Source organism: Aethina tumida, chromosome 7 (genome assembly GCF_024364675.1).
Source record: "Aethina tumida isolate Nest 87 chromosome 7, icAetTumi1.1, whole genome shotgun sequence".
NCBI lineage: Eukaryota > Metazoa > Arthropoda > Insecta > Coleoptera > Nitidulidae > Aethina > Aethina tumida.
This window is the reverse complement of record NC_065441.1, coordinates 8,754,490-8,782,010: the sequence shown is the minus strand read 5'-3', so window position 1 is coordinate 8,782,010 and position 27,521 is coordinate 8,754,490. Positions and strand designations below refer to the sequence as shown.

General features: G+C 30.3%; 1 protein-coding gene across 8 annotated transcripts; it reads left to right on the top strand.

Moving 5' to 3' along the window:
* Positions 1-4,348: 4,348 nt before the first annotated feature.
* LOC109597712 (proton channel OtopLc) lies at positions 4,349-27,423 on the top strand. Of its 8 annotated transcripts, none has more exons than XM_049969536.1 (14): positions 4,349-5,031; positions 12,378-12,551; positions 12,779-12,909; positions 19,463-19,856; positions 20,122-20,187; positions 21,384-21,657; positions 22,799-22,959; positions 23,015-23,180; positions 23,237-23,404; positions 23,521-23,781; positions 23,868-24,129; positions 24,216-24,497; positions 24,722-24,902; positions 24,961-27,423. In XM_049969536.1, exons 1-14 carry the CDS (start codon positions 4,960-4,962, stop codon positions 25,267-25,269), a joined length of 2,901 nt encoding a protein of 966 aa, XP_049825493.1. In that variant the 5' UTR covers positions 4,349-4,959; the 3' UTR covers positions 25,270-27,423. The 8 variants fall into 8 exon arrangements, with proteins under 8 accessions (XP_049825493.1, XP_049825492.1, XP_049825494.1 ...); XM_049969535.1 differs by having other exon boundaries at positions 24,689-24,902; XM_049969537.1 differs by lacking the exon at positions 20,122-20,187 and having other exon boundaries at positions 21,480-21,657; positions 24,689-24,902.
* The last annotated feature ends 98 nt before the right edge of the window (positions 27,424-27,521 follow it).

Genomic DNA, 27,521 nt, shown 5'->3' with positions numbered 1-27,521 from the left:
AGCCAATTAGTTGCCCCCAAACTTTTTTAAATCCAATATAAAATCCCTCAACCCTCGTGTGAGTGGTGCATCTCTTTCTCATTTTCACTTGTATAGATTTTTGGATTTACCCTCTGCTAAGCTTTAAAAGCTTTACTAAAACTCTTGCTGTATGTACCGTCCCTTCCATTACACAATTTTTTGTATTGATTAACTTTTCTTTGTATATATCAATTTAAGACGTGTCTCCAACACAATAGAAATAGTACATTTAGTACGTACATAAATTTACCAATAGAGATGTTTATCACGTGTCTTTTATGACAACGTCCTAACACGACATGAAACAATCCCTATTTGCAACAATGTACAGCATGTCATGTGCATAGGGCTATCCAGCCACAGTTATAATTACTATTGATTACTAAAATCCTTGTAATGCTGAAACCAGAAATGGGAACTCGGAATTCATAACAGCTAAAATGACGAATTTCAATTGATGCCTTCTCAACAACCCAATTCAGTTCGGGGTAAATTTTTGTTAATATAAAATTTTATAACATATGGTGGATTTGATAGAGATATAATTATACGCTTCAAACGGGCGAAGTAAGGGTTCAGAAGTAATTACTGTGTAAACTTGTTCCATATTGTGTTACCTATAAGTACGATTAAAATTTATGAGGACGACATGACATTTATACGGGTTTGGGGTTTAAATTATGAATTTACTAAGGGTTCCAAACCACCTTATTAAATGTGTTTTATTAATACGGATATGGGAAATAAGTCATACTTTTTTGTTAAATCACAAAGACAATTCAATACTATTCGGTTTGGATAAGATCTAGTTCAAAGGAAGGAGCTTAACACTAAAATATTTCCGGTGGACTAACTGCGTTTGTAAATAGAACAATTTAATAATGGTTCTCACATGTTCTTTTTAATTAATTAAAAACGTTTACAAAGGAACCGACATTCGTGAGAAACGTTTTAGTTTTTCTAAGTATAATTACTTGTTTATTTTTAAAAAATAATAAAAATTGTGAATATAAGCCTATGAAACGTATATTACTACTCATAAAATTTTTATGTATTCCTTATGTATAATTTGCAACTTTATTCATTGAGAATAATTATTTAACAATAAATAATTACCATTATCCTTGACTTTTAGTCATTTAAAAATAAATGAATACATTTAGACGATGAAATATTAAATTTACGACTGAATGCATTCTTATTTTATTTAAGTTATTGTATATTAGATACATTAAAATTAAGTGATTTATCTAAAAAAAAGTTAAATAATAATGCTTTATATTGATTATTAGTTATGTGAAATATTATTATTGTTATTACTATAGGTATAAATATTACGCATATAAATAATTGTTCAGATTTCTTTAATTAATAGCTCAATATACTCAAGACTACAGCAAAAAATAATTAAATTATAGTACCACCAAGTTTTATGGTACCTACTTTAATCAAATATTTATTGCCAAGGCAAATATTATATAATATTTTTTGTAATATTCTTTTCTCAAAATAAACAAAACATATTCTACACGATTTATTCAAGTTATTAATAATAAAGTTATTATGTTATTAAATGACAAATTATAATGAATATTGAATCATTTTATTGAAAAATATATTTAAAAATAGTTTACATATTATTAATTTTAATTTAATGATTATTACATATTATAATTTATAAAAATATTTTCATTTTTAGACACTTTTAACAATTTAATATTTTATGATTTTCTGAAACTTACTGAACACATTAAGTTGTTTTAATTAATTATCTATATAATACAATAGTAATAATTATAATATTAAATTCATTAGATTTTTTAGAATTTTTCATGTAGAATATATAAACATGAAAATTTAAAATAAGTTAGTTTTTATAATTTTTTCTATATATCAGGGTCTATTCAAGTTGTTAATAATCACATTATTCTATTTTATTAAATCACAAAATATATTCATATATTTAAAAATGGTTTTCATGTTATTTTATAATTAAATGATTATTACATATTATAATTAAAAAAAGTATTTTCATTTTTAAGTTTTTAATAATTTTTAAAATTTTATTTTATTTTATTTTATTTTGAAAATAAATAAAACTTACTAAACACATGAAATTTTAATTAATTACTTATATAATATTGTAGTAATAATTATAATATTCACTAAAATTTCTAGTATTTAATAATTGTATAATTTTCAATATTTCTAACATTGAAAGATTTGTCATAGTGCCCCTATATTCCTTTGAAATTTTAAATTTTATAAGTTCTCAAATTGTTCTAATAATTTATCTTACATTCCTCTAATAATTAAGTGAAATCATCTGTATTTATTATTAATATAACAACACAGCTATCAAAGATAATTATTTAGTTCATATAATTTTAAATACAAAGATAAATTAGTGCAAGTCGCACGGCCCACTTAGAACATTAAACGATTCAACGATCCACCAGCGATTTCTAGTGACCCACAATCCCCGACCAAAAAAGGCCGTTGGTTGCAGCATCATCCATCAGACACACAATTTCGTCATCCGTCACGTCTGCAACCGACTTGCGTCGCATAAAATAAAAGTGGACAATATCGACGTTCATAAATTGCCAATTTATAAATAGACAGTAATGGGGCAATCGTTAATGCCCACACGCGCAACAGCCCGACCGGAACAAAAGGATGTAAAAGGTCCGCGTGTCCATCGGCTTATTTCTACCTCGGTTGGTATTATGCGGTACGTATGCACATGGGACGGCGACATTTGTAAAATGTCACCCGTTTTTTTTTTAAGTGGGCACTTTTCTCGACGTGTTATCGTCGACATTTGAGATATCGACGCCTCCCCGGAACGATTGCAAATCACTGAATCGCTTAAAAAGTCTATTGCTTCGTTAGCTGACATATGAGTGGATGCTGATTAGCTTAGTAATTGAGCTGTAAAGTTGAGACAATCAATTTTCAATGGTTTTATATTCAAATTATTGCTACTGAGCCATTTAAAATAGTGTTGGACATTAGGAAAATAAAAACTTCGGCTACCAAAAAAGATACCAAACCAATTTTATTATTAAGACCTAATAATAATAAATATTTTAGAAATCTTTTATTAGGTATATGAAAACTAATCTTTATCTTTCCTATGTTTAACATCCTTCTCATAAATCTCCATATAACCACTCAGTGGTCAGATTTTCTTGATTTCAGGTTGATCTAGACACTCATTGAATTTTGGCATCGATTTAACGAAGTAATCAATTATGTCTCAACCTGAGAAGAAACATAAACTATGGACGTACATAAAAGCCCAACACTCGGCATTGTAGTCTTCCTTCTTCTGACCACTGTGTAGTTGGACAAGTGGTCGCAAAGCCATCTCGTAGAGCTAATGTTCTCTCGTTCGTAGCCTTCCTGAACCTCTCACACGTCGATCACAACCTTCTTCATACATCGCCCTGCGACATATCCAGACTGTGCTACTCCAGTTAATCCGATTGGCAATTTCCACAGGCGAATGTCCTCTTTCAAGATAATTCATCCTTCATCAAAGTCACTTACAATTAGATGACTCTCTCGTTTTCATACTAATGCCATTTGAAATGAATGAATGATAGATAACCAAATAATATAATACTTCTGTCACCTTTAGATGAAACTCTTCGACAAACAACTTTGATCACTTTTTGTCCTCATGGGGTCCAATATATACATCAAATTTTGTTAAAATTGGATCATTAACTTGTCTGTCAATGATTATTCTATGTACTTTAATATTTTTTACTTTAATTGTAATCATTGCCAGTTTACATTTGTGACAATAATCTTAATTACCCACTAATTTATCATTACCTTTTAATTATTCAATACGTGATTTCTACTTCCTCTGTCCAAAATCCAGTTGAATTTCGTCACTAAAATTATCACTTTTTTGAGTTGTTTAATTTACATAAATTTGCATTATATTAATGGAAAATTTGAATATCAACCTGCTTCCGACACCACTTTAAATTCATCCTCAAATAAATTTATGATTATGCTGCTCAATTACTATGATAATTATGAATAAAACAGTTAATAGGAAAGAGGATGCGAAATATGATACTTTACTTCAGTCGACTGAGAAGTACATACATGGTTTTAATGGATGTATAGTTCACATGTGTGAATAAGCTACATTCATATTTTATAAAGTAATCCTCAAGTTTCAATTACTGGAAACGAATATTTTACCTTCACATGTTACATTCTTTATTTATTTTGTGAAAGAAGTTTCTTATGACCTGCTCAATTTAATCTCTGTGGTCTGTGAAATAAAAATACATGTGGGGATGTTTTCTTTATTGATATTTCAATTTCTGTGACAAATCATGTGTGACGTCGAAGTATCTTACATTACAATCATTTCGAGCTTAAATAATAGAAAATACAGATGGAAAGGAACGTCAGTTGAGAAAACGTGAACAAGAAAAAGGCATTTGCCAATTTGTTCCAATCTAGGTAAAACCACAACAACTGATGACGTAGCAGAAGTGTTGCGTCTTAGTTCAAGCGATTCGTCCTTGAATAATCGGAAAATGGGATAAAGTTCAACACCCCTCGAGACCGCGGTGCATCCTCCCCCGCAAGTGACCCAGCATCCCCCATCGAATCAATACCCCCCTTCAAGTCGAGGGAAGATCACCCCGATCCCAGAGACAGGGTCTCCCGAAACGGGCGCCTTCGCCATTCCTCGGGTCGCCGCCGCCAGACCGCGCGACGCTGAAAATAGAGGGCCGGCAGCAGCGCCGCGACGCCGTGCGTCCAAACTCCGGTCCTAGCACACGTTTCCGCGTATTTTAACGATTCACGCCGACCGAACGGGGGGACCGAGTCATGTGGCGGATGCAATTCGACTGTTGCAGTGGCGCTACGTTTACTGATCGATAGCCATGACCAGGCGATATGTCCGACAAAGTTCACGACCAGGCCCGCGATCCCAAATCGCAGGATGTCATCAGGTGCAAAGTTAAAATCGTAAGTGTCGATGCAGAGTGACGGCCCGGCAATCGGGTGGTTTTTTTTTTTGTTTCTGTTTGATGCTCCATGCTTTGTTTTGACACACGGACACGACACACACACACCGCCACACCGGTAGTGACATGCCGCCGCTTGAGATGCCGATTTTGTTAGTAGTTATTGGTAACACGAAACGTTGAATGACGACGACGAAGTGTCGTTCACCCCGAATCTACAGGTGTTACCAAGTCTACTTTCGTGATTTAACCCCATAGTGTGTTTGAACGTTTCCTAGTAGACAATTTCCTGTCAATAACTACTTTTTACTGGAGTAATAACTTCTTTTCTTCACAGGAAATAGAATCGCTGGTTGAGTTGCTCATATGTAATAACTGTAGATAGATTTTGACTGCTCTAATTTTGTCGCTCTTGCATTTGCATCTGTTAAATGAAGTCTTAATGTTAAGAGTTAAAAGCATTTTGAGTGTAAGTTTATTAATAGGTCAGACAAAATAACTTGTGGTTGGGTGGTTTATTAGATCTGTCGGGTATTATTCTAGTACTATGGTAGTTACTTCCTAGAACGCAGTTTATTTATATGACTGTCTATTGGGGTCATCTTGAGTTTATTTCCTAAGTTTTTATTACTTAAAATCATATGAAAGAAAAAATTATATATCCTACTTAATTACCAATATCAATCAATTTCATTTTAAATTAAGCTTGAGACATTAAAAGAAGAATATTACTATAAAAGTAAAAAACAGTTTTTTAAAATACTTTTTTATTATAAATATAGACAACGAATTAAATTGTTTTAATTAAATTTATAATTTTTGCTAAAAAAATTAGTTCTCTTAATTAATCAATAAATTGTTCCCCTTTTGAAGAAAGTGTTAAATAAATATTTTAACTTTAGGAAAAATATATAAGCCAAAAATATTAGTTGTAGATAATTTTAAAATTACCAATATAATTAAATAATCACATTTTCCATTATAAAAAATTAAATAAACAAACTAAAGATAATTTGAATTTTTTAAACCATTATATTATATTATATTATATTCCTTATTTAAAATTATTCTATTTTTTATATAAAAATATAATTAAAAATGGTATTAGATAAAGTCATTCTATGAAAAAAACTCTTTAACAACTCTTACTCCTCTATTTCTAAGATAATTATTTTTATTAAAATTTATTATTAAATAATTAAATTATTTTACAATTTTTTGATTTATAATAAATTACCATTTTTATCATAAAAAACTTGTAAACTAAAAATTTTAATCTGAAAATTAAATATATTGATTATTAAATTATTAATTATTATAAATTTAATTAGTATATTATAATATAATATAGTTTATAATATATAATAGTATTTTTGTTTAATTTTAACTTAAATTATTGAATATTTTCAAATATTTGTATACTATTTTTATATAAAGTAGCAATTCTATCTTATATGCTTCTAAATATAAATAAGTAATTAAATATAGTTGATTCAAATATTTTGATTTTCTAGAAAAAACATTTTAAGGGAATTTTTTTCTGAATTATATTATTTTTTTATTATTATTACTTTATTTTTACTTCATAAAAAATAAATTAAATTTAGATAATTTGTGGTTGTAGCAAATTAGGGTTTTAAAAGATTTAGTTCACTAAATATAAAGATTTAAAAGAAAAAAATAAATGTAAATAATTTTATTTAAAAAGATTAAGATATTTTACATAATTAGAATTTAACTTGTATTTACAAAAAAATAATTTAATTTTTTTTTTAATTTATTTTTCACGTGAGTATTTTTTTTATTTAACTTAAATTATAGAATGTTATTTGCTATTTTTTACATAAAGTAGCAATTAAACAAAAGTTACTAGAAAAAACATTTTAAAGAATTTTTTTTTTAAATTATATTTTTATTTTATATCGTTTCTAATTTATATATCGTAAATAAATTATATTAAATTTTACTTTAGTTTTACTTCATAAAAAAATATATAAATTAATCTTAGATAATTAATTAGTTGGGGTTTACTAAATTAAAATTTTAAAATTTAAAATGACAGTAAATAATTTTATTTAAAAAGATTAAGATGTTTTATATAATCAGAATTCATCTTTTGTTTATAAAAAAATAAATTCTAATTAAAAAGATTAAGATATTTTACATAATTAGAATTTTAATTGTATTTATAAAAAAATAATTTAATTTTTTTTAATTTATTTTTTACGTGAGTATTTTTTTATTTAACTTAAATTATAGAATGTTTTCAAATATTTGTATAATAAAACTATTTTTTATATAAAGTAGCAATTAAACAATAGTTACTAGAAAAAACATTTTAAAGAAATTTTTTCTAAATTATATGATTTTTTATTATATATCGTTTCTAATTTATATGTCATAAATAAATTATATTAAATTTTACTTTAGTTTTACTTCATAAAAAAATATATAAATTAATTTTAGATAATTAATTAGTTGGGGTTTACTAAATTAAAATTTTGAAATTTAAAATAATAGTAAATAATTTTATTTAAAAAGATTAAGATGTTTTATATAATCAGAATTCATATTATGTTTATAAAAAAATAATTTCTAATTAAAAAGATTAAGATATTTTACATAATTAGAATTTAAATTGTATTTATAAAAAAATAATTTAATTTTTTTTAATTTATTTTTTACGTGAGTATTTTTTTATTTAACTTAAATTATAGAATGTTTTCAAATATTTGTATAATAAAACTATTTTTTATATAAAGTAGCAATTAAACAATAGTTACTAGAAAAAACATTTTAAAGAATTTTTTTCTAAATTATATGATTTTTTATTATATATCGTTTCTGATTTATATGTCATAAATAAATTATATTAAATTTTACTTTAGTTTTATTTCATAAAAAAATATAAAAATTAATTTTAGATAATTAATTAGTTGGGGTTTACTAAATTAAAATTTTGAAATTTAAAATAACAGTAAATAATTTTATTTAAAAAGTTTAAGATGTTTTATATAATCAGAATTCATCTTATATTTATAAAAAAATAATTTCTAATATCTTAATTTAATTAATTATAATATTTTTATATATTTAATTTTTAATAATTTAGACGAAAACCCATTTAAAGTAAATAGAATAGAAAATTTTTAACAAGATTTTTTTAAAGGTATTCCCCTGTCTAAATTAGTATAATTATTGCCCACACGTGCTTCAAAATTGTGTCGAATGAGCATTGTAACAATCCAACCAGATAACCACCCAAAAATGAGTCGAATTTCGAAAATCCCCCAACTAATCCGTCCAATGACCCACTTCCGGTGCCCCACACTCAAAAAATTAATTGCATTCCCTCCACCCGGCCGATCACAGAGCGTCGACGGCACCGTCTCAAATCTGCCATGAAACACGCCGAAACTGTCTCCCGCACATCTGGACGGCGAGCGCCGCGACGCAGGGCGCAGCAGCGTCGGCCCCGATGGTAACGCACACGAGACCCGAAGGTCCGACGAACCCGCCGTAGTAGGACTAGTTTTGTAAAGCTCTCTCGCACACGCCACGATTTTTGTTCGTTTTTGTTTTTGTAGCGGCATCATTTTTCCATTCGGGTCCCATTCATTGGGGCTCGCGTTTCCGGTTTTTTTTGCACCCGACGTCGCCACTATGCACCCGTGCACATCCGCCAGTCCGCGGACCGAGTAAACAATGTGCTGATACACGAGGTTCTGGGTCGTTTCGTTCATTACGGGTTGTTGGTAGTACGGACACGCGATGCTGAGGTTTTGATTGGTGGGTAAGTCGCATTCCTTGACACAGCCAGCAGGAAACACACCTCAACCACCAACACAATACCACAACAGTCCTACTCACTTGTCCAAAACAAAACATTTAACTGTCAAAAGTTTAAAACTTACCTATTGTTATAAATCTGTTTGGAATGTTTAACCTAATAACAATACAGTCTGAAAACACCATTGCAAACGAAAATATTAAAAAACAATTTTACCTGTACAAAAATAAAAGATGATTGAATATTGAGCATGTAACAAGTGAAAAATGTTTCCAATTATATTTGTTTACCATGCTTTCAACTCATTTTCCACTTTAACAGTGTTAAGTTTTAAATCAATATTGCAGCGGGAGGGTGTGACCTACATTTACTAAGGGGGTGTTAAACCAGGTTAAAAAGCTGCATTTGTAACGTAAACATTTAATTTTAATGAGCTCAGTACATTAACGAACGCATCGGTGATCTAATAAAATTAAGGCAAAATGTTTTAAAAGCTTTTAAAAAGTTAGCGATACGTAATGGAAAATTATTGTAGATTTTGTTATTACATGGAATTTCCAGCAAAACTCTTTAATTAGTCTATCCTGTTATTTAATTATATTTAATGCTATATATATAAAATAATTAAAATATTAATGTAGAAATAAATAAATTTAATTTGATTTTATTATTTATTTATGTAACATATTTTCATATTTTATTCATTATAATTTAAAAAATATATTTAATTTTCTATTTTGCCTAATTATTTAAATTGTAAAAATTAAAATATTATTTAATTGTAGAAAGATCTTCAATTATTAGTCGGGACAATGTAATAAAATTGATATATAATTTTGATTTAAATTAATTTAAAATAATTTAAAGCTTAACTGCAATATAAATTTTTATTATTTGTTTAAAGAAAAAGAAATATTTAATTAAATATTTTTACATCAAATGACTTTACGGTTTTTTAAATAATGGTAAAATATTTCATAAATATTTTATAATTTTCTATTTTTTTATTTATTAGTAATCTAAATGATATAAAACAATTGATGATGTGATTTATTATTAGAAATTTTAAAGTAATTCAACTAATATATTATGATAAATGTAATATTTTATATGAATATGATGAATTAAACAATATCTACTCAAACTTCATTTTAAAAAATTAAAATTTATTTATGTTTAATTTATCATTAATTGTCAATAAATACTATACCAACAGAAATAAAAAAACATATTGTTATTAAGTTATAAACTATCATTCAAATGATTTCATCGCCATTTTAATTGAACCTTAAAATACTCCATTCCAATTCGTTTTAGTAATCTAAAATTAGTAATCTAAATGACATAAAACAATTAATGATGTGATTTATTATTAGAAGTTTTTAAAGTAATTCAATTGATATATTATGATAAATATAATATTTTATATGAATATGATGAATTAAACTATAACTTCTCAATCTTCATTTTAAAAAATTAATTTTTTTTATTTTTAATTTATCATTAATTGTCAATAAATACTATACCAACAGAAATAAAAAACATATTGTTATTAAGTTACAAACTATCATTCAAATGATTTCATCGCCATTTTAATTGAACCTTAAAATACTCCATTCCAATTCATTTTAGTAATCTAAAATTAGTAATCTAAATGACATAAAACAATTAATGATGTGATTTATTATTAGAAGTTTTTAAAGTAATTCAATTGATATATTATGATAAATATAATATTTTATATGAATATGACGAATTAAACTATAACTACTCAATCTTCATTTTAAAAAATTAAAATTTATTTATCTTTAATTTATCATTAATTGCCAATGAATACTATACCAACAGAAATAAAAAACATATTCTTATTAAGTTACAAACTATCATACAAATGATTTCGTCGCCATTTTAATTGAACCTTAAAATACTCCATTCTAATTCATTTTAGTAATCTAAAATTAGTAATCTAAATGACATAAAACAATTAATGATGTGATTTATTATTAGAAGTTTTTAAAGTAATTCAATTGATATATTATGATAAATATAATATTTTATATGAATATGACGAATTAAACTATAACTACTCAATCTTCATTTTAAAAAATTAAAATTTATTTATCTTTAATTTATCATTAATTGCCAATGAATACTATACCAACAGAAATAAAAAACATATTCTTATTAAGTTACAAACTATCATACAAATGATTTCGTCGCCATTTTAATTGAACCTTAAAATACTCCATTCTAATTCATTTTAGTAATCTAAAATTAGTAATCTAAATGACATAAAACAATTAATGATGTGATTTATTATAAGAAGTTTTTAAAGTAATTCAATTGATATATTATGATAAATATAATATTTTATATGAATATGACGAATTAAACTATAACTACTCAATCTTCATTTTAAAAAATTAAAATTTATTTATCTTTAATTTATCATTAATTGCCAATGAATACTATACCAACAGAAATAAATAACATATTCTTATTAAGTTACAAACTATCATACAAATGATTTCGTCGCCATTTTAATTGAACCTTAAAATATTCCATTCCAATTAAAATCTTATAATATCACTTTTAAAATTGACAAAAATAACACACCAATTACCAATTTCAATTTACCATCACGCCAACAAATTAAAAACCAATACACAGACCCAAAACGAGCAGCACGTGCACAAGTCCATCCCATCTAAATTAATGGTTGTCGAGGAATTCTAAAAGCGGATTTACATAACCGATGCGAGATTCCAATTTCAGAGCTTTTTCCAAGACGCGGAAGATTGTTGAGCTGTTTGCACAGCTTTACGAGTGCAGGAGCAATAAGAGAACTTGCTCGCAGGAATGTATGGTACATATTAAAGCCGGAGATTTGCATGTTTTCCATTGCGCCCCATTTTAATTGTCAACTTCAAGAATCACCGGTAACCCATTTGTTAGTTTGTACGAAAGCAACTAATTGATACAACAAGAATGTGTGGCCAAGTCAACAACCAAATAGACCACACCGAATTAACGACAGTCCTTATCGGTGCGGCACAGTAATTATGCGACAAATTAATTGAATCGGATCTCAACAAACAAGACAGCCGTATGCGAAAAGCCGTTTCAAGAACAAAACCTACCTTCGTGACTTTCACGTCGCACGTACCACTTAAAATCAGTTTGATCAAGTGCATTGTAAAGAAGTCTGACCATTTTTGGTCGCGGAATTACGCAACGCGTATTTGTGGATGGCGTGTGAAAGGAAATCTTTCTGATATGGCATAAAGGATGTTCGAGCACGTGGCCATAAAAATATCCAGATATCTGTTCTTGCACAATGCATATTGATGGACTTATTATTAGATTTTATTCAGTTTGCTTAATTAGCATGTCAATCATTTCCATTCGAATTATTTTACTCCGTCATTACCACTTTGTTAAAAGAAACGTATAATTTGCTCCTGAAATATGCCAATAAAAGTTATCATTTCTTACGAAGTTCGTAATACAAAAAATATCCAATTCCCAAGAAGTAAATTTCTATTATTTTGTTCCAGTACAAACTTAGCAACAATATGCAGAGGTGTCCGTACATCCACGAGATGAAAGAGCGTCTCCTGGGAGAGCAGATACCTATGGAACCCGTCCCCAAGAAAATACCGACGCCTCCGCCTTTCAATATGGACCAACAACAACTTTTACAACAACAACCAGTAGCTACTATTGTTAAGGTTTGCAAAGTGAAGCTATTAAATGGGGTGGTTTTAACACAAACTTTTAGTACTCATCTTTTTTTCCTCTTAAAACTTTAATATAGCTCATCTTTCTTTCTCAGTAATAATTATACAAAAGTAACAATTGTATTTATTTAAAAGAATTAAAGATGTAGAATGATGAACAGAAAGGGATAAAATCATAAAGGCTGCATTTTTTTAAATTGATATATACTTTTTTACAGTTAAATCCAGATGGATACGGATCTCACACGTCACCAACACATCATCGTGCCGACCGAACCCCATTAATGCCTAAACAACCCGAAGATGAGTTCCACTATGTCGAAAGAACTTCATATCCTAAAAATGCCAAGTAAGTAATCTCAATATTTACTCAATTTGCCGGCAAGTTTCATTGGGAAAGGTTCTGAACCGTTCCTCCCTTCATCGAAAATGATGGCGTAATAAAGAACGTATTGCCAATAAATCCCTGGGCATCAATGATCTTTTATTTTTCTCAAACAGTGGCTAAAATTACGTATAAAACAAACACGTCTATAAACATTTCGCAGTTTCTTGTCCGTGAAAAATATTATGGAGGTTGTGTATTAAATTTCATGGGATGTTGCATTTTGAAATTTTACGAGATTGTTCGTGAACAATAACTGCAAACGCTCGCTTATGTTTATCGTATATTTCATGTTTAATGGTCCGCATATATATTTCTATTTGTTTATAGTAAGATATTTCATTCTGAAATTTATTGATTTGTGAGATATAAGACACGTTCAACATTTCATATTACTGTTCATATATTTCTAAATAACAAAACTATATTATAATGCAAAGTATTAAAGTTAAGTTAAATAATACAGATTTAATAATTAAAAATATCTTCCAAAATTAAAGTTGCTATATTTATATCCAGCTTAATATAGAAAAATATGTGTACAATAATGTATGTATAATATACATATTATTGAATAAGAATATAGTAGTTTTTATAAAACTGTATAAAACAATATTAAATTAATAGTAAAATTCATATATAGAAAGTTATAAATATGTATTTATCATATAAGAATGATTTAAAATAGATATTATAAAAGATACTGCTAAAATAAACTATTAAAATATCATTTTGAAACCTATAAATATGTAATACATAATACAGTCAATATTATTATTATTAATTATTATATTATGTAAAGTTTTCATTTTAATGTGAAAAAAATCAGTTATATGTGTTTGACAAAAGGATTAATCCATTCCAGAATATCTTTGTCAACATTTAAGTGAAAAAAACCTTATTAAAATGTATTTAGCTCCATTTAGAATGTAAGATGTTTGTAATCATGTAAACACCACAAAGTAAATTATAGGAGTTTCCGACATTATTCTAATCAATTGATAATTGGTCTTAGAATTGCTGCCAACAGGGAATGCAGTTCTGGCATAAGACGGGTATCATCAGAAAGGAACCTCGAGAGACAGGAGAAATTTGACTTATCTAAAGCTGTGCCAAACATGTAGTGCGAGTTATCGAGATATTCGAGTAATTGAAGTTCGAGTTACAAGTTAAACTGTATAAGTAAATTTGATTCAACCGAATCTGTAAATATGTGGTAATATCATTTATTTATTAAAGTTGGATACATATTATTTGACGTTATTAAAATATTTCAAGTAATATACCGTTTTATAAATTTACAGACAATTATAAAATTTAGAAAAATATTATTGGATCTTTCCGGTATATTTCAATCAAAGCTCTAAAAAGATAATTTATATGTAAAATATTTATTTATTGAAGTTATTTATTTTTTCTTTAACATGAAGACAATTTATAAATTGTATATATATATATATGATTTTATAATATAGTGTAATAAGTTCAAGCAAATCTATAAAATTTTGTCAAATAATTTATATTAATGAAATAATTTTATTCGTTGAAACTGAAAGAGCATATAAATAAACATCATTTTATAAATTAATATATAAAATGATTGAATGGTTTATTATACAGATTATAAAATGTTATTATTTAGTCTTTGTATTACAAACAAATCTGTAACTTTTAAAAATTTGTCATGTTAATAAATATTTCATTTAACAATTATTAACATTATATCTTATTTACTGAAACTTATAAATATTATTCTTACGTAGGATTTATTTCTTTGTTCAAGAGCTACTTGTAATAACTGTCTGATTGCAACAATAGTTGTAAATCACAGACTAATTAGCCTCCCTTCACACTAATCGTTCATGAAACATAAATCAGCAATTTGATATATACTGAGATAACAACATAGATACATCTATCCGAAAACCAATACACCTGACTTGAACATCCGACGCTTATTAATTATGCCACCCGTCTAAAATTCCACGTACGACCAACCCTAACGCCTTACGTTCAGTGGAAATACTACCCCATAAAAAGCTCTTGTAAGAATGGTCGATTCGCAGTTTGTTTAAAGTTCAGAGATCGGCTGTAATAAGCTTCATTTTCCTGCTTTACAGCTTCCCCGAACCGAACGGGGCAACACGCCCTCTTCACGAGAGAGGGGATCCGCGGAAAATCAATAAAACGGGAAAACACAACGGATTTTCACGTTTACTCGCCGTAGTTTTTAACCCCTACACACTCATTGCGTTATAGTTTTTAAAGTGGAAATTGGGGTCGAATTTTCTATTAAGGTGGTCCCGTGAAGGTCGAGATTTTTAACTTTTCCCCATGACTTTCGGCTTTGAGGAGCTGCGGATTTTCAGGATTTAAGCAGCTCGTTATGGTTTACACAAAAAAATTGTTAATTTCTTGTACTTGTTATTGTTTTAAAATTTTTGGGTGAGGTCATGAGGGGTTACTAGGTCGAAATCCCGGGAAAGCTACTGCGCGTCGTCCAATGAGAACGAGATGTGGGGAGCACGTGACGTAGACAGCATCCCTTCCCAGCATCAGCCGCTGAAAGAGCTTTTCAGTTGTGCCCGTCTGCCAAAGAAGAGCCTTTGTCACTTTAATAATAAAAAGCGTTCGCCCGCGATCGGTTGCATTTTGCGTGATAAGTGACGGGGACAATGTAAATATTTAATTGTCACATCAACCCTCTCATTAACCCGTTATGTAACTGGATACGACAGTCCTGGAACCCCTTCCGACCTACAGACATCGACATGACTTTAATGATTGTGATAGTTGCAACGAAGTAGAGCGAATACTATTCAATTGGTACCAGAGTTCGAGGATATTTTGGAAATTTTAAATTAGACAAAAAATAAATATGGTAGGCGGCGAGGTGAAAGTAGCCACCGTTGAGGTGGAGTCCGTAGACAACATGGCGACACTTCCGGTTTCGCGGGCACATGCCGGAAACGAATCCAATGACAAAAATAATGCCTCCAACAAAGAAATGGAATTAAAATACGTCCAACCCAAGCCCGATAAAAGGTACTTGATGTTTAAGTAGTTCTTGTGTTGTGTCGCACGGAAACACCAAAAACCGCAACAATACAGTCAACACCCCAAAAATCTTACCCAACACAAATCTAATAAGCATAAGACGACGTTACACCCATTTTTACGACTTGTTTGCCGTTATTTCGAACTGAAAACTGTTGACGTATTAATGGATTTGCATTTCAGAGTTACAAACCCAACACACAAAGAAAGTTGCCACAACCAACACCTTCATGACTTAAATTAAATTGTTTTTTAAATTTATAGAAACTTTTTGATACAAAAAGACACAAAAATGATAATGACTTTTTTGTACGTATTTTTTCTCATTTAAATAATAAACGAAGAAGACTCGTATCAAAACTAAACAAAAACGTTTACTGATGCTTACTGTTATTATATTTATAGACAAAATCAAATTTCTTTCTTAGTCAGTATCAAGGAATCGTGATCATAAAAAATTAAATGTCGTACTCCATCCTAAATAGGCACTATTTAAGAAAAAATTTTAAACGTTTCTCCTAAAAGCTTTTTTATTGCTCATTTTAGCTTCAGATTTTTTGCTAATGCTTCACAAGATACTTTCCATCTCTGTTTAATTAATCTGTTCCTGCTTTGTATCCTGTTCTTCTCACTCATTAAGGGTAAATCCTTACTGAGGCTTGGAACAGAATTAAAATGATGTTTTATATTTCATTGGATATCGTTCAGTCAATTTAAAATTCTTGGCTACAATAACTTAAAATTACCATTAATTTATAACTATTTATTAAATTTAATTAACATTAATTTTTGAATTTGTTCCTTCTTTAAATCACTTACAAAATTTAACATTGCTAAAGTAATTATTTAAATAAAATATGTTTATAAAATTTTTCCATGCTTAACTATAACTCTGAATATCCAATTAAAAATATTTTGTTATATTCTAATTACTCAACAAAATATGTCAAATGTGTTCTGTAAAAGCACAGCTTAAAATGTAAGCAAACAATATTTAATTAAATTTTGTACATTTTTATGTACTTGCTTTTTTAATTAACTAATTTCTTTTGATGTTTATTTTGAAAAGAGATTTTAATTTACATTAACTTCATTTTTACATGGAATTTTAGTTATTATTTTTATTATTATATATTTACTATTCCTAAGTAAATATTTTAGTAGACTTTATTAGAGTAATATTTATATATAATAAAAATGTTTAGTTAATGTGAAAAAAATTAATTTAAACATATTTAAATTTAATTAAAATAAGAGGGCTTGAATTATAAATATTTATAAGCATACGTTTATTATGTTACATATTCGTATACATATTTTTATTAAAATTAAACTAAGCAATATTTTAAAAACCATTGCTATTAACAGAAAATATTTTTGTACTTTGTCTAGATATTTGCTTGAATTCAGATTCATGTAGGTTAAATTAAATCAATTAATGCATTTCTATAAAGCTCTGTAATTAGTTTGTAAAATATATATATATATTTTAACCTGTCAACTGAAACCCTATAAATTAATTAGTTTAACTTAATTAAACACAATTAAACATTTATGTTTTATTGGTTTCAACCCAATCTAACCTAATTCAATTTAATCGCAGCTGAGGTAACGAATCAGAAATTTTCATATTTAGTTTGTTATTATTATTTGATACGTGCTTCCATTTTATATGAAGGCAATCACTGTAATTTCATCGTCTTTATCCTTATTAATTGTTTAGCGACGGTAAAATCCCCGAGGGTCCTTCCGTCACCATTACCAACCATGCAACATTAAGTGACAGAATATTATCGCACGGGGAACGCAAATTTCCTTCGGCCATTTACCTCGATACACACACGACGATAAGTCCCTTACATAACAGAGCCTCTTAATCTTTCTCCGCAGCTTCCACCTTTATCGTCTTCGCTCCAATCTCGTCGCAGCAAAGATTTTAATATCCAGTTTTCATCGCGAAGTTCAACATGTTTGTATTAAAATCCATACATGTTTGCTTTCAAGATATGCGGTTATAAACTGAATCAGAGGTAGTCGAATATTTTGGTGATTAATTAGTTTGAGGTTTTAAATAGATAGGTTATAAAAATCCGTACAAACATAAGCAATTATTGGAACGTACACGCAAATTGTGTGTTTTTATTTAACAGATGCGGCAACGTTTATTTTCTTTTATAATTTTGTATAAAATTCCTGACGTGCCTGTCGTCTCGGAGGAAACCAGCGGAAGATTAAAAAGATAGTTTTACATGCGCACATATAATTTCCATATCATTGAATGAGAAACGGCAAAGAAGAATGAAGCAATAAAACTGTCCGTCACGTTTGTGCTGTTAAGACGGATTTTCGTGCCGACGACAAAGGGATTTTTAGTTTGGGAATGGAACGAGACGGCATTCAATTGCGCGATTCCGTGGTCCGGAAGCCGTTTTCACGTTCCTCCATGCTAATTCGAGACTACGTGCCGGAATATATTTAAGCACTTAAAACAATAACAAAAGATCGGTGTGTGTTAAGCGTTGTATGGCGCTAACAAGGAAAATTATAAACAGTTTAAGCCGGGTTGTGTTGAGAGTGGAGCAAAATATGTAGCGGAGCCGTAGTGGGATTTATAAAATAGTAAATATATGCGCCAGAAGGTTTTCAAAACTTATTTATAGTCATTTGGTTGGTCGGTGTTGTGGGAAAACGTGTAAAAAATTTTACACGATGATTAAGCTAACATGTATTGCCGATGTGCCGCGGTATGCAATCAGTTTTGTGCATTTTATGTTTTTATCTGTGATTGTTATGTGCTTTGTCTTTGAATTTTGTGTGTGCCATTGCAAAATAATGTTTGATCTATTTCCGAGGTTTTGTTATTAATAGACACGGTCAAATTTTACAAAATATCTAATTGATGTCACCAGAACAAATTTTAGAAGATTATCATAAAAATAAAAAAATAGTACTATACTACAGTCTATCTAATATATTAATGATATTAATATATTTTATATTTATCTTTCTTAATTTTAATGTTCACTGCAGTAGTTTTAAAATTTTTCTCTCGAATAAATTACAGTATTTAAATTACTTCTTTTTAAACATTCTCAGTATAATTAGCAGACTGTGAATTATTTATTATTCACAACTCCAGTTAATTAATTAATTTTACTTGTTTATATTTTCATCAGAATAACTTGTACAGTATTTCTTGTTTACTGCAGTAGTTTTTAAATCTTTCTTTCAAATTAGTACATTTAAATTATTTGTTTTTTAACATTCTCAATGTAATTTGCAGGCAGATTATTCTCAGTTTGAATTTTAACTCTAATTAACATTTATTTCCCTTGTTTGTATTTCCATCAAAATAACCAAGTATTCCTTCACTCATTAAATAGCAAATAACAATTAATTTTAATTAGTTTTCCATGAAGAAAATTAAGTAAACAACTTAATGCATTTACGTATTATCCAGGACATCACTGTTCATTATCATGAGCTTCGTCTATGCGAAGATCTTGGTAGTGATATGCGTAGCGTCCGTGATATCCGACGTGGTCACCCACAACATCCCCCTTTACGAGTACTACTACGAGGGCTTCTTCACCTACCTCTACGGCATGAGCATCCTGTTCCTGCTCTACGTGTTCTGCTTCCTGCTCCAAGAGAGCACATGCTGTTCCGGTGGCGAGAAGGAGGTGGTGGTGAAGAAGCCGTCGAAACAAAAGGCCAAGGAAAAGGAGAAGGAGAAGAAGAAGGAGGAGGAGAAGAAGAAGAAGGAGGAGAAGGAGCGTCAGAAGAAGGAGAAGAAGGAGAAAGAAAAGGAGAAGGATAAGAACAAGGACAAGAAGGACAAGAAGCAAGAGAAGGTGAGGCTGGGTTCTCAGTTACACTTTTACATTGCAACAATTACGGGGTGGTGCTTCTGAATTACATTAATTTCGTTTAACTGGTTTAATTTTTTTACTAATTGTTTTTTGTTCCTTTTCCTTTTGATCCGATGCGTTTATATCATTTTAAACGAAAAACTTAAATGATGTGAACGTATTAGATTTTTATTTGGTTTTGGTTAATTTGATTTATTTAATATTAAATTTGAGTTATTTTATGTTGTTGAGCATGTTGTGCGTGTAGAGGGAGAAACTCCCACGTAAGATGCGTGATGTGGTCCAACAAAGGTCGACAATCCTGAACCATCAGGTGAGAACAACCAACACAAAGAAAAAAATAATTCTCCATTACTTATTGAGTAAATATCATTTTGTTGAGTGCATAATATGGTTTCCTTTAACAATGTCAATAAAATATTTCAAAATGGACCCTAGTAAATTAAAATTATTAAAATTATCAAAATAAATAGTGTTAATATACTTTTCTAACGTAAAGTAAACCATATTGGTTCATTTAAAATAGAAATAGTTGAAATTTATTAAGTGTTTTTAAAATTATAATATAGTTTTAGAACTTAACCTTTAAGCTAACATTAGATACCGCATAGATTTTGTCATAATTATTTTAATCTAGTTAGATCATGCTTTTGAACATGCTTTTGATAATCTAAAACTTTATTATAAAAATGAAAAATGTCACGATGAAATGTGAAAGTCAAGTTAATTCATTCTCTTATGGTGATCATTAAATTAAAGAGGATATAAAAATCTACGACGTTCATTAAAAACCATTCATTAAACAGATGTGTACAACCAGGTTATATTTATTTTTGTGTTCCAAAAATAACTAATTCAATTGTTGTTTCGATATGACACAGGATTTAATCAGATGAATTATTGATTACTATTAATAGTTCATGTGAAAAAAAACGGGTAAAAATAGCTCAATGAGTAAAGTTTTTTTATATCCTCTTTTCTGCCCCAATCGCCTGACAAAACATCCACATTTATACATCACTTGATACTTTTAGTCGAGAACAGAAAGCCAGGTGTTGTAACTGAAATTATTTATGGAATTTTATCTTTTGATCAAATTAATATAACTAAAAATACAAAAATAACTGCAAATTAGAATTAACACTAAATAATAGATAGACATGTTTTTATTACTATCTAATCAAACTTTCAGAATAGAAGTACAAACACCTATGAAAGAACAATGATCATTTGTGTAAAATATTAATTGGCACCAACAGTCAGCATTATAAATAAAATATTGCAGATGTAAAACTATTAAATTGCAAATTAACATCAATAGATCAGTTGATATCTGGCTTTTGTACAGTTCGCTAGACATAAAGCACCACACGCTCAAATGTAATATTAATAACGAGCAAACATACACGCACAACGCTTCCACACGTCCCAGTTTCGTTCCATTCCTCCGTTTTTTTGTGTTAATTTCCCTTTTTGTTTTTTGTTTGGTTTCTTTGTGGGGCGGTACAGAGCACGTACCGCCGCAACTCAGAGGGGGTGGTCGATTCGAGCGTGCCGGTGCCGGTCGCCGAGCTCGAGAATCAGTCTCAAGTCGACACATTGCAGGAACAGACGCCGGCGGCTCCTGCACCGCCGCCTGCGGCCCCACAGCCGCTACCGTCCGCCGCGGGAAACAATTCGGTCGACGTCGAAGCGGGTACCGTGGTCAAGGTCAAGAGGAAGAGGAAGACCACGCAAAATGACCAGAGTCACGGCAGCTTCTTCCTTAGAATTGGTGCTATTGGTATGTATCGAAAATCAAATAGAATAGTGAAGGATAAAAAATCATCCACAATATACTATGACAATGACCATGTTTTTAAACTAATCTTCTGACTCTAACTTCTATTTAAAACAAAAAAAACAAAAATGTTTTCAACTATTCCTAGAAATCTAATTTAGAATAAGACTGCTGATCGTAACATTAGCAGGAAATTCTTAAATTACATCCCGTTATTTTCACAATATATTTACGTTTTAGTACGTTTTGTATCAATTAACTAACGAATCAAGCTACTTTACGTACCAAAATTACCTTTATGGAATATTAATTACTATGATAAAAGCTCAATAATTAAAGACATAAAATTATTTGTGAGCTTTTATTACAATTATCTTAATATTAAATAAAGAAATAAAGCCCATTAAAAAGTGCATTTTAATTATAGAGGTCTTAAATTAATTATGTCTCTTTCCTCAGCTCATCCTCATTCCGGAAATTTAATGAAAAAGCCGATGGAACTCCAATGCCAATTAAATTTCCGATTAAATGAGCGATTGACAAATTTTATTTGTGAAGCGGATTCCTGTAATTGACTTACTTTTGAACGATCATTTTGTGGAAATTAATCTAATAATCACCATTCAGCGAAGCTGATTTATGTATTATTTCCAATGCATAAAAAATGGTAATTTCGTCGAAGTTTCAAATTATTAAATTATTCGACGTGCATGAGCCGAAATGCGGATGGGAAAATATTGCTGAATGAATATTTCCTGAGTTTGGATACGCGCCAGATGCATATTACACAAACAAAACATTTCCCTCGTGTGCCGTAATTCGGTTCACTAAATTTAGAATTGCAGGAGAAACACTAAAACAGTTGAAAAGGTGAAATAAAACGTGCTTCCTTGATTACAGGACATTTAACATTTTTACCCCCACTGTTACTATATTATTTCACGCTTTTTGCGATTGAAATAATGAAGTGGAGTTACGAAGAGGAAGTGCCTAAAAAAATTTATATGAGTAATTGTTCTGCGTTTCCCTTTTATTTATGTATTTTATGGTAAATTGACGGACACTAATGCACCTTCATTTACTCATATATATTGGCCAGATAAAGTAAATAGTTTGGGATTATAATTATTTAATAAATTTTCAGCATTCGGCTTGGGTACAATGATCTACAATGGTTTGGAATTTGGCACGTTCTTTGAAGTACCATTTACACCCGCATGCTACATGATCCTTCGTGGTGTAAATCCCCTTCTTCAAATGATCTTCACATTCATGCAAATGTATTTCATTTTCATGAATTCACGCGTAAGGACTTGCTTTATATTGTCTCTAATAGAAATTATCAATATTTCGTTTTTAGTTGAATATTCACCGTTTTAAAGTTGTCGCTAGATTCGGTTTAATGCACGTTGTTGCTACAAATATCTGCGTATGGATTAGAACTTTACTTGATAATATTAAAGAGATTACCAATCATCATTGGAAGATGCTAAACGACACCTTTCCAACTATTGCTCCAACTCCCGGTAAACAATTGATTCAAATAAGTTTTAAGTATTGCAATTTTTCACTTTCATTACAGTACCAATCCAACAAAATCCGTTTAGAGCAACTGCTGCCAAAGCAATTACAGAAATTCCACATGTAGCTGCAACAACCCTTCAAAATCTAGTTCAAAGCACAGCTCGTACCGCTGCCACCAAATTGAACGAAGTGGCCACCACATTGCCAACTACCACCACCACCACTCGTGAGTAATCTCAAAAATAATTTAATCAAAACACAGCATGATTTTCATTTCAAAGTTCTTTCACTTTATGAGCAAACCTAACCCCCTTACTAACAATACTAATGGCTTCCCCCAAGACGTATGGACCACACCGAAGCCGGTGCCAACGACGCTATTCCGGATGTTCCACACAAATGCTCCGCAAATTTTCACTACCCCATCGACCACCACAACCACCACTCTCAAAACTACTGCGAATCGTTTCTGGGAGGCGGTAACCACAACTATTGCTAGCACCACGACAGCTTCCACGACCACCTCAACTACTTCGGCACCCATGAGAAACTTCATGGATTTCAGAACCTTCAATAACTTTGCTGCTAACGATGTGGCTGCTGGTATGACTACTAACCTCACTAATAGCATGATTTTTTAATGTAATTTTTGTTGTAATATGCAAAATTTATGTGTGGATACCTTTCAGTGGCTGAAGAAGCAAGCTTCCCTGAAGAACTCGTTAACAGCGTCAGCGAAAATGGAACCGAACTCATCCAAGATATCATACCGCAAGCTTTCAGAGCTTTCAACTTCAGTAGTAACACCAACGACAGTTGCGCCAGAGTTAACATCATGGGAACCATCGTCCAAGACTCAGCTCCATACCTTTTCCCCTTCATTATTGAATACTCATTAATCGGTGCTGCCGTCATCTACGTCATGTGGAAACACATTGGAAGAAATCCCAGGTAAAAATAACGAACACTTTTTAAATGCTTGTAGTTCATTTTGCTATTTTTATAATTTGTGCATTTATTCATTGTCTCTGTGTCAGATACGTGACCCAGGAGGACCTGGAGCACCGTCTTGAAATCATGTTGTCTCGTAGGGCCGTGGCCATGGCGCAGGCCCACCAAGGCCGTGTAGACTGCGTGGGCGCTTCCAAGGGTTTATTCTTTGGCCTCTTGATGCTGGTCGCCTCCCTCATCTGTCTGATACTGTTCTTCGTCCTCATCCACCACCGCGACTTTGGACTTCTTGCGATCTATCTCGCCGACGTCTCACATTGCGTGCTCATGGTGCTCAGCATCTTTGCCATCATCATAGGATTTATCAGGTGAGCAACTACTTAATAGCTTTTAAATGCCAATAAAATGTTATGAATTGTGTCGGTAACAATTTGTTCATGGCTTATTCAGCTTCACTCATGCAGTGTCTCGTTTCTTTTCATTTTATGTTCGCTTCGCACGCCATCTGCATCTAAAATCATCCAAACCATATCATACACATCACGCTCACACAACACAGAATGCGCCTGACGTCATCGCGCCTCAATTGCAGGGTACAACACCTCAAATTCAAGACGGAAGAGCAAAGCGATCTCAATGACATCCTGTTGCGCGTCTCCGCCTTCGGACTGTTCCTCTATGCCGTTTTCAGCGTCATCGCCGGACACTTGAACGCCTTTACTAAAGAACCCAATCTTCTCGTCATGATCACTGGTGTGCTTTCGGTGGTCCAGGTAAAATGCCGCTTACGATCATCAAATGTTTCAACGAAATAACCGATTATAATTTCAGGTTCTTTTACAATTGCTGTTTATAGCCGACGTTTCACGTCGCAGAGTTCACCTTCCGGAACACGATCGCTCCAAGCCAGGCAGACAAGTGGTTACGTTCCTGTTGATCTGCAACGTAACTATGTGGATAATATACACGTTCGAGACCCAAAAAGTAGAAGCTAATCCGGTGCAACTTGAATTTTACGGCTTTTTAGCCTGGGCTATTGTGCAACGTATCACTTTGCCCCTTTGCATCTTCCATAGATTCCATTCGGCTGTTACTCTAGCCGAAATCTGGAAGACCAGTTACAAGGCTAGACTGGAGTAAACGGTGGATTTAGTTAGATTGATTTTACTGGGATTTTTTATTGGATTCAGCTGCTCAGTTATATGCGGCCAGGAGCCGTTGTAATTTGATGGTCTGATGATTTTTGCTCACGTGTAAAAACCAAGCTTTAAGTTTATTTTTGTTTTGTTTTATATATTTTATTTTTTTGTTGATGAGTTTAGTTTTTGTCCAATATTGGTAATTTAGCAAGAAAATTGTTAATTTGTCCTACGAGGAAACAACAATTTTTGATTTCCGAAGTACAACAAAAACAAAAAACACAAAGACTGATTGCACTAGTCAAGACACAGCTTTATTACTTATATGTATATCATAAAAACTGGTTGAGGGAAACAGGCAAATTAACAACTTTGTTGGACAAATCGAATAGATAGGTACTTATACGCACACATTTCTAGAAACTAAGAAGAACGTTCTTGCTCCAAACCAACAGTATAACTATTTAAAATCTATATAAACCGTATTCGATGTTTAGGCTTAACCATAAACAGTTGGTTTGCTACAAAATGTTCGGTGTCGAGGCAATTTCCACTTCACCTCGGTTTGGTTTTACAAATTGAGGTCCGGGGAAGTGGTGGTTGCTTCCACGATATAACGTTAGTTAGATTTTGCTACATATATCAGACAACAGAAGATATAGCATCAGTGTTACACATATATTACCTATTAACTTGGATGTTAGAATAGAAGTTTCATTGAAAAGGTTTATTCACAATACCTATACATTTTTATATATTATACAGCGCTACTCACCGATTCAACTGTAGTATAGTTCAATGTTGGTAAATGTGTGTATATAAAAATCAAATAATTGATAGAATTTGTTCGAAGAAACTGGTAAACAATTGTGTAATCAATAGGAATAACTTTTTTTTATTGATCTATGAACGTTTTTTCAACCAGCAAAGTTTTCATATTTCAACCATCTCAAAATTTTCTATGAACCATGCAATGACCAGATACCATAATCTTATATCTTAACGTAAATATCATGACTCCCAAAGCGCTGCCTCAAATATTTTCGATTGTACAAATATTTGCGGGATTGCATTTAGCTGTTATCCAAAGTACTGCTTGTAATTTTTGAGGACCACCAACTTCTACTGAATACCAAAACAAACCGATGAGACTTTTCAACAGCAGAAAATTTAGAATTTTCGATTTTTCCATATATGTTTTGAATGTTTTATTTTCTAATTGTCAAGTTCAACGACCAAAGCGTAATTGGTACAAGTTATATATATAAACATCATCTTTTACATAGCAAAGTAAAAATTTTTAAACACCTATTTTGATTGCTAGTGGTACCTGTTTGAATTTGATCTTTATTATTAGGTAAAGATGTAAGTTCACATGCGGTTTAGCAAGCATTTTAATCGTTATAAAATGTGATTCCATTATACAAATGTAATATTTAAAACCGTAAGGAAAAGATTAATGATAAATAATCATTGTTCTTGTAAGGTTAACTTGTATACATATTAATTGTCTTGTGCTAAACAGGGAAGATTGATAACAAGTAATCGAATCGTCAGTACCGCTTTTCGATATGCGGACTTTTTATAAACCTTCTCTGAATAATACTGTGTGTTATCATAAACAGAAATATATATGATATTAAGAAACTTATATATAAGTAATGTTATAGCTATAGAGATTGAACAATATTGTCATTTATGTATATAAATATTTTAATTCTCTCATTATTTATTTTAAAATTATTTTAAGGAATACGTATATAGGTATGTAAGAAATTGCGGGCGCTCTCCGGGCAAATCCCGCCGTTTTAAATAATAAAAAAGTATGTTAATGTGTAGAAATATAAACTTTTCGCTCAAATGTCCAATTTAAGTCTCGATCTGGACTTAAAATGTTTTAGATGGGCTTGATCGTACTCAAAACACTGCCGTTTTCTCTAAATGTTCGACGTCTAATCATCTAATCATTCGTCAGTTTTATTCCAATCGCAAAATAACGTAACTCATTTTAATTATTTCATACAAATATTCTTAAATTTGATATTTAGTAACATTGTGAGTAACTTACTGTAATACTTAAATGATAGATTGTCGTTTTATTAAATTTTACATTGTTTATTTATTTAGATTAATAAAACGAATGAAAAATATTGAATCTGAGTTTTATTTTTCCTACCATTTAGATACTACTATATGTTGTAAAATAAAAATATACATCATAGTTCATATTTTTATTATTTGTCTTAAATAAGT

Bases quoted from the DNA above. Each gene is read 5' to 3' on its own strand.
- LOC109597712 (XM_049969535.1), top strand. From the start codon at position 4,960: ATGTCCGACAAAGTTCACGACCAGGCCCGCGATCCCAAATCGCAGGAT. The intron at 5,032-12,377 runs GTAAGTGTCGAT...ATTTTGTTCCAG, and splicing joins TCAGGTGCAAAGTTAAAATC to TACAAACTTAGCAACAATAT. The intron at 20,188-21,383 runs GTGAGAACAACC...GGGGCGGTACAG, and splicing joins CGACAATCCTGAACCATCAG to AGCACGTACCGCCGCAACTC.